Raw genomic sequence first — 8,496 nt, forward strand, 5'->3', positions numbered from 1 at the left:
TGGGCAGTGGAATCTCCTTAGAATGCAAGTGATGAGGTGATGTGGACCACTTATTGGGAATCCCGTTGGGGATCTGCCCAACTTTTCCAGGGGAGTGATGCTTCTTTTTCTCTAAAGATTTTGTTTTAAGAGTCTTAGGCCTGGTCTACACTACGGGTTTAGGTCGACTTTAGCAGCGTTAAATCAAATTAAGCCTGGACACGTCCACACAACGAAGCCCTTTCTTTGGACTTAAAGGGCCCTTTAAACCGGTTTCTTTACACCACCTTCGACGAGGGGATTAGCGATAAAATTGGCCTTTGCGGGTCGGAATTGGGGTAGTGTGGACGGAATTCGACGTTATTGGCCTCCGGGAGCTATCCCACAGTGCTTCATTGTGACCGCTCTGGACAGCACTCTCAACTCAGATGCACTGACCAGGTAGACAGGAAAAGACCCGCGAACGTTTGAATTTCATTTCCTGTTTGCCCAGCGTGGAGAGCACAGGTGACCATGCAGAGCTCATCAGCACAGGTAACCGTGATGGAGTCCCAGGATCGCAAAAGAGCTCCAGCATGGACCGAACGGGAGGTACGGGATCTGCTCGCCATATGGGGAGATGAATCAGTGCTAGCTGAACTCCGTAGCAGTAAAAGAAATGGCAAAGTATTAGAAAAGGTCTCCAAGGCCATGAAGGACCGGGGCCATAACAGGGACACACAGCAGTGCCGCGTGAAAGTTAAGGAGCTACGGCAAGCCTACCACAAAGCCAGAGAAGCAAATGGAAGGTCCGGGGCAGAGCCGCAAACTTGCCGCTTCTACGCGGAGCTGCATGCCATTCTAGGGGGTGCAGCCACCACTACCCCAACCGTGTGCTATGACTCCGTCAATGGAGAAACACACAGGGAAGACGGTTCGGGGAACGAGGAAGATGAGGATGGAGGTAATGTAGGTAGCTCACAGCAGCAAGGAAGTGGAGAAACCGGTTTCCCCAACAGCCAGGATATGTTTGTCACCCTGGACCTGGAACCAGTAACCCCCGAACTCACCCAAGACCCTCAGGGCACACAGGAGACCTCTGGTGAGTGTACCTTTGTAAATATTACACATGGTTTAAAAGCAAGCGTGTTTAATGATTAATGATTAATTTGCCCTGGCAATCGCGGCCAGTACATCTACTGGAAAAGTCTGTTAACGTGTATGGGGATGGAGCGGAAATCCTCCAGGGACAGCTCCAGAAAGCTCTCCTTCATGTACTCCCAAAGCCTTTGCAAAAGGTTTCTGGGGAGGGCTGCCTTATCCCGTCCGCCATGGTAGGACACTTTACCACGCCGGGCCAGTAGCACGTAGTCTAGAATCATTGCATAACAAAGCATGGCAGCGTATGGTCCCGGTGTTTGCTGGAATGCAGACAATATCCATTCCTTATCTCTCTTTGTTATCCTCAGGAGAGTGATATCATTCACGGTCACCTGGTTGAAATGGGGTGATTTTATTAAGGGGACATTCAGAGGTGCCCGTTCCTGCTCTTCTGAACAGAAATGTTCCCCGCTGTTAACCACGCGGTGGGGGGAGGGGTGAAGTGATCATCCCAGAGAATCGTGTGTGTGTGTGTGGGGGGGGTGGTTTACTTGGGTTTGTGCCGCATGTTAACCCGGAAACCGCAGCCCCTCCTTTTACATTGAAAACCCATTTTAAATGGCCAACCCAATTCATCCTTGATATGGGAAATTCGCTGCTGTTTGAAACCTTTCCCACATGTTAAAAGGTTAAAAAAGCCAAAAGACTGTGGCTTACCATGGCTGCCTGCAAGCCGAAATATGTTGCCTGGGGCACTGCGTGAGTGATCTCTCATACCAAACCGGCAGGCAGAGGAAAAATGCGACCTTGTAACGAAAGAGTGTATCCATTGTTCTCTAAAATGTGTCTTTTTTAACCACCTCTCCCTTCTCCTCCACCAGCTGCAAATGTTTCTCCTTCGCAGAGGCTAGTGAACATTAGAAAGAGAAAACGGAGGACGCGGGACGATATGTTCACGGAGCTCCAGATGTCCTCCCACGCTGATAGAGCACAGCAGAATGCGTGGAGGCAGTCAATGTCAGACATGAGAAAAGCACAATATGAACGAGAGGAAAGGTGGCGGGCTGAATGGCGGGATGAAAAGAGCAAGTGGCGGGCTGAAGATGATAGGTGGCGTCAGCTTGCAGACAGACGGCAAGAGTCAATGCTCCGTCTGCTGGAGCATCAAACTGATATGCTCCAGCGTATGGTTGAGCTGCAGGAAAGGCAGCAGGAGCAGAGACCGCCGCTACAGCCCCTCTTTAACCAACAGCCCTCCTACCCAAGTTCCATAGCCTCCTCACCCAGACGCCCAAGAACACGATGGGGGGGCCTCCGGCCACCCAGTCACTCCACCCCAGATGATCGCCCAAGCATCAGAAGGCTGGCCTTCAATAAGAGTTAAAGTTTTAAAATGCAGTGTGTCCTTTTCCATCCCTCCTCCCCCACCCATCCCAGGCTACCTTGGCAATTATCCCCCTACTTGTGTGAGGAATTAATAAAGAATGCATGAATGTGAAAAAAACAATGACTTTATTGCCTCTGCAAGCGGTGCTCGAAGTGGGGAGGGGAGGGTGGGTGGTTGGTTTACAGGGAAGTAGAGTGAACGGGGGCGGGGGGTTGGAGGGTTCATCAAGGAGAAACAAACAGAAGTTTCAAACAGTAGCCTGGCCAGTCACAAAACTCGTTTTCAAAGCTTCTCTGATGCGCTCCGCGCCCTGCTGTGCTCCTCTAACCGCCCTGGTGTCTGGCTGCGCGTAATCAGCGGCCAGGCGAGTTGCCTCAACCTCCCACCCCGCCATAAATGTCTCCCCCTTACTCTCACAGATATTGTGGAGCGCACAGCAAGCAGCAATAACAATGGGGATATTCTTTTCGCTGAGGTCTGAGCGAGTCAGTAAGCTGCGCCAGCGCGCTTTTAAATGTCCAAATGCACATTCCACCACCATTCGGCACTTGCTCAGCCTATAGTTGAACAGGTCCTGACTCCTGTCCAGGCTGCCTGTGTACGGCTTCATGAGCCATGGCATTAAGGGGTAGGCTGGGTCCCCAAGGATCACGATAGGCATTTCAACATCCCCAACGGTTACTTTCTGGTCCGGGAAGAAAGTCCCTTCCTCCAGCTTTCGAAACAGACCAGAGTGCCTGAAGACGCGAGCATCATGTACCTTTCCCGGCCATCCCACATTGATGTTGGTGAAACGTCCCTTGTGATCCACCAGGGCTTGCAGCAGCATTGAAAAGTACCCCTTGCGGTTTACGTAGTCGGTGGCTTGGTGCTCCGGTGACAAGATAGGGATATGGGTTCCGTCTATGGCCCCGCCACAGTTTGGGAATCCCATTTCAGCAAAACCATCCACTATTGCCTGCACGTTGCCCAGAGTCACTACCCTTGATATCACCAGGTCTTTCATTGCCCTGGCAACTTGGATCACAGCAGCCCCCACCGTAGATTTGCCCACTCCAAATTGATTCCCGACTGACCGGTAGCTGTCTGGCGTTGCAAGCTTCCACAGGGCTATCGCCACTCGCTTCTCAACTGTGAGGGCTGCTCTCATCCTGGTATTCTGGCGTTTCAGGGCAGGGGAAAGCAAGTCACAAAGTGCCATGAAAGTGCCCTTACGCATGCGAAAGTTTCGCAGCCACTGGGAATTGTCCCACACCTGCAGCACGATGTGGTCCCACCAGTCTGTGCTTGTTTCCCGGGCCCAGAATCAGCGTTCCACGCCATGAACCTGCCCCAGTGACACCATGATTTCCACATTGCTGGGGCCTGTGCCTTGTGAGAGGTCTATGTCCATGTCAATTTCCTCATCACTCTCTTCGCCGCGCTGCAATCGCCTCCTCGGCTGGTCTGAGTTTCGCCTTGGCATGTCCTGGCTCTGCATATACTCCAGGACAATGCGCGTGGTGTTCATAGTGCTCATAATTGCCGCGGTGATCTGAGCGGGCTCCATGATCCCAGTGCTAGCTATGGCGCCTGGTCTGAAAAAAGGCGCAAAACTAGTATCTGACGGACCAGGGGAAGGAGGGAGGGCGGGACGGAGGGCGGGCCGAGTGACGACATGACGTACAGGTACAGGGAATTAAAATCAAGAAAGGTGGCTGTGCATCAGGGAGAAACACAAACAACTGTCACACAGAATGGTCCCTCCAAAGATTAAACTGAAAACCCTGGGTTTAGCAGGCCGTTGATTTGACGGAGGGAGGGGGAAGCAAATGAATACAGAACAAATCTATTTTTTACATCTTAAGACGACGGTGCAGCGTGACTGATAGCCCTCTGCATCTTCTGGGTGCTTGGCAGCAAATACTGGGCGCTTGGCAGTTAGTGTACTACGATGGCCTTCAGACCTATTGCACAATCTGCTGCTCAGGGAAGATTCTGCTAATGTGTGATGATCCAACTTGTAATAGGACAGTTACCAGTCATAATACACCAAAAGGCAAGGGGCTGGTGCAATGCAGCCCTACGGCTGACAGCACCCAGATCGCCGATGAAGGCTACCAGTCTACTGCACCGTCTACCGCCAAAAGGCAGTTAGCTGCTGATGCTGTTTAGCAATGCAGTCCCACGTCTGCCGGCACCCAGATGACATATGGTGACGGTGAGCTGAGCAGGCTCCATGCTTGCCGTGGTATGTTGTCTGCACAGGTAACCCAGGTAAAAAGGCGCGAATCTATTGTCTGCCGTTGCTGTGACGGAGGGGGAGGGGCCTGACGACATGTACCCAGAACCTCCCGCGACACTGTTTTGCATCATCCGGGCATTGGGATCTCAACCCAGAATTCCAATGGGTGGCGGAGACTGCGGGAACTGTGGGATAGCTACCCATAGTGCAATGCTCCGGAAGTCGACGCTAGCCTCAGTACTGTGGACGCGGTCCGCCGACTAGAGCACTTAGAGCATTTTATGTGGGGACACACACAATCGACTGTATACAACCGATTTCTATAAAACCGGCTTCTATAAATTCGAACTAATTTCGTAGTGTAGACATACCCTTACTGGAATCCAAAACTGGAATGACCTTCAAAGATGGAACTCTCAAAGACTCTTCTGGCCTGAGGTGGAACATGTCCGGGGGGTCTGCCCTGCCCTAGGTTGGAGGCCAACAGCATGAAATGGTCTCTCAAACAATTTAAATTCACCTCTCTAGCTTGTAAAGTCCTTTTAGAAAAGGACTCGCACACTGAGCATCTGTGGGAAATATGGGCTTTCCCAAGATAAAACAGGCATCTAGTGAGCCCATCATTAATAAGTATCACCAAGAGGGACAATACTTAAAGCTGGGTGGGTTATGATGGTTTACCCCTAAGTCCCAGCACCGTGAAGAAGATCCCAGTCAGGGAAAAACTTCCCCCAAACTATTAACTAGTTAAAAAAAATTGCAATAGGTGCCTACCCCAACTAGCTAACATTAATATGTACACAGTTCAGCTAACCACCCCATCTAACATCAATATATACCCAGTGCAGCTATCTATCTAGCACTAAAGTGTGTGCAATTTACTATAGTGGATCAAGAAAAAAGGATGCCTCATGAGATGGACACTAAAGAACTCCATTTGGCCATCATGAGCAGTGAGAAGGCACAGAGTGGCGATTGGCCCATTCCACCCATTAGGTCCTCAGTTAGGAGCACAAGGCTATTCAGGATGCACGTGAGTAGACACTGGACTCTTATCCCAACTGCATGGTCATGTGTGCACCAAGAGTGGGCTACATATGCTCAAGCACTCAAAGAAGAACCACTACTTTTTGTTGTCCGTTGCTCAGATAATGACTGAGAAAAAACAGTTACTCACCTTTGTAACTGTCGTTCTTCGAGATGTCTTGCTCATATCCATTCCAATTAGGTGTGCGCGCGCCAGGTGCACTATCGTCGGAAGATTTTTACCCTAGCAACTCTCAGTGGGTCAGCTGAGGCGCCCCCTGGAGTAGCGCCCTCATGGCGCCGGATATATGCCCCTGCCGACCCTGCGCCCCCTCAGTTCCTTCTTGCCGGCTACTCCGACTGCGGGGAAGGAGGGCGGGTTTGGAATGGATATGAGCAACACATCCCGAAGAACAACAGTTACAAAGGTGAGTAACTGTTTTTTCTTCGACTGCTTGCTCATATCGATTCCAATTAGGTGACTCCCAAGCCTTACCTAGGCTGTGGGGTCGGAGTTAGATGTCACGGAGTGAAGGACCGCTGAGCCAAATGCCGCATCATCCCTGGACTGCTGCACTATGGCATAGTGGGAAGCGAAAGTGTGCACGGATGACCAAGTCACTGCCCTACAGATCTCCTGTATGGGCACATGAGCCAGAAAGGCAGAGGAAGAAGCTTGGGCCCGAGTGGAATGGGCAGTGAGTCGTGGAGCTGGGACACCAGCCAAGTCGTAACAGGCACGGATGCATGAAGTAATCCAAGACGATATTCACTGTGAAGAGACCGGAAGGCCTTTCATCCGGTCTGCCGCCGCTACAAACAGTTGGGATGTCTTTCTGAACGGCTTTGTTCGCTCAATGTAGAAAGCAAGAGCCCTGCGAACATCTAGGGAATGTAGCTGTTGTTCCCTTCGCGAAGCGTGCGGCTTTGGGAAGAACACCGGAAGGAAGATGTCTTGGTTGACATGGAAGGCAGACACCACCTTAGGGAGGAAGGCGGGGTGTGGTCGCACTGTACCTTGTCCTTATGGAACACCGTATACGGTGGGTCCGATGTGAGGGCCCTAAGTTCTGAGACTTGTCACGCCGATGTGATAGCGATGAGGAAAGCTATTTTCCAGGAAAGGTACAGAAGCAAGCAGGTGGCCATCGGTTTGAAGGGGGCACCCATGAGTCTAGATAGGACTAGACTGAGGTCCCATGTAGGGGCTGGCTGACGAATTTGTGGGTAGAGACGTTCTAAGCCCTTGAGGAACCTGCTGACCATGGCACTGGAGAAGACTGAGCGCTTGTGCTCACCCGTGTGGAAGGCGGAGATCGCTGCTAGGTGGACTCTGATAGATGAGACAGCTATTCCTTGCTGTTTCAAGGACCAGAGATAGTCCAGGATGGTAGGTATTGGTACTCCCGTAGGGACAGTGTTATTTAGGACACACCAGCAGAAGCGCTTCCATTTGGCCATGCAGTCAGGTGGAGGGACTGCAGGTCCGGATGACATAACCTGCCATGTTCCTGAGTGATCAGGTCCAGCCACAATGGTAGAGTGATTGGTTCTGTCACCGACAGATCGAGGAGCGTGGGGTACCAGTGTTGTCTGGACCACGTTGGAGCGATCAAGATTAAGCAGGCCTTGTCTCTGCGTAACTTGAGGAGGACCTTGTGAACCAATGGAAACGGAGGGAAGGGATAGAGCAGGTGGTCTTTCCACGGTATCAGGAAGGCGTCTGACAGGGAGCCGGAGGAACGTCCCTGGAGAGAGCAGAACACTTGGCACTTCCAATTCTCACGAGAGGCAAAAAGGTCTATGTGGGGAAATCCCCACCTCTGGAAAACAGAATGAATAACGTCCGGACGTATCGACCACTTGTGAGCCAGGAAGGACCTACTGAGGCAATCTGCCAAGGTGTTCTGGACTCCTGGGAGAAAATATGTCACCAGGTCGATTGATTGGGCTATGCAAAATTCCCAGAGATGTATGGCTTCCTGACAGAGGAGGGACGACTGCGCTCCGCCTTGCTTGTTGATGTAAAACATGGCCGTTGTGTTGTCTGTGAAGATCACGACACAACGGCCCTACAGGTGTTCGCGGAATACCTGACACACTAGGCGTACTGCTCTCAGTTCCCTGACATTGATGTGCAGGGATATTTCTTGTGCAGACCAAAGGCCTTGTGTGCGAAGGTTCGCGAGGTGAGCGCCCCAGCCCAGAGAGGACCTGTCCGTGGTGAGGACGAGAGAGGGCTGTGGGGCATGGAATGGCACCCCCCCGCAAACAAGGTTGAGGTTTAGCCACCAACCCAGAGAGGACAAGACCTTCGTTGGCACCGTGAGTACTGTGTCCAAAGTGTCCCGGCTTGGGCGGTATACTGACGAGAGCCAGATCTGAAGTGGGCGGAGGCGTAGCCTGCCATGTTTGGTCACGAAGGTGCACAAGGCCATATGGCCCAGAAGACCGAGGCACATGCGTGCTGTCGAGGTCGGGAAGCTTTGGAGGGCGTGGATAATAGTCACCATGGACCGGAAGCGGGTCTGCGGTAGGCACACCCTGGCGAGATTCGAGTCCAGGACTGTCCTGATGAAGTCTATTCTTTGGGTTGGCTCCAAAGTGGACTTTTTGGCGTTGAGCAGCAGGCCCAGTTGCCTGAAGCAGGTCATGATGAAGCGAATGTGAGACCGCACCTGTAGCTCAGACCAACCCCGAATGAGCCAGTTGTCGAGGTACGGAAACACTTGGATCTGATGTCTGTGAAGCCAGGCCGCTACGACAGCCATACATTTTGTGAAGACCCTTGGCGCTGTGG

The 8,496-nt window shown here is 51.9% G+C and overlaps 1 protein-coding gene across 1 annotated transcript; it reads left to right on the forward strand.

The window, feature by feature from the left end:
- On the forward strand, positions 1–2,566 carry LOC135972873 (uncharacterized). Its single transcript, XM_065553345.1, has 2 exons — positions 1–1,060; positions 1,941–2,566. The coding sequence occupies exons 1-2, from the start codon at positions 493–495 to the stop codon at positions 2,441–2,443; spliced, it is 1,071 nt and encodes a 356-aa protein (XP_065409417.1). The 5' UTR covers positions 1–492; the 3' UTR covers positions 2,444–2,566.
- The last annotated feature ends 5,930 nt before the right edge of the window (positions 2,567–8,496 follow it).

Source organism: Chrysemys picta, chromosome 7 (genome assembly GCF_011386835.1).
Source record: "Chrysemys picta bellii isolate R12L10 chromosome 7, ASM1138683v2, whole genome shotgun sequence".
Taxonomy (NCBI): Eukaryota; Metazoa; Chordata; order Testudines; family Emydidae; genus Chrysemys; species Chrysemys picta.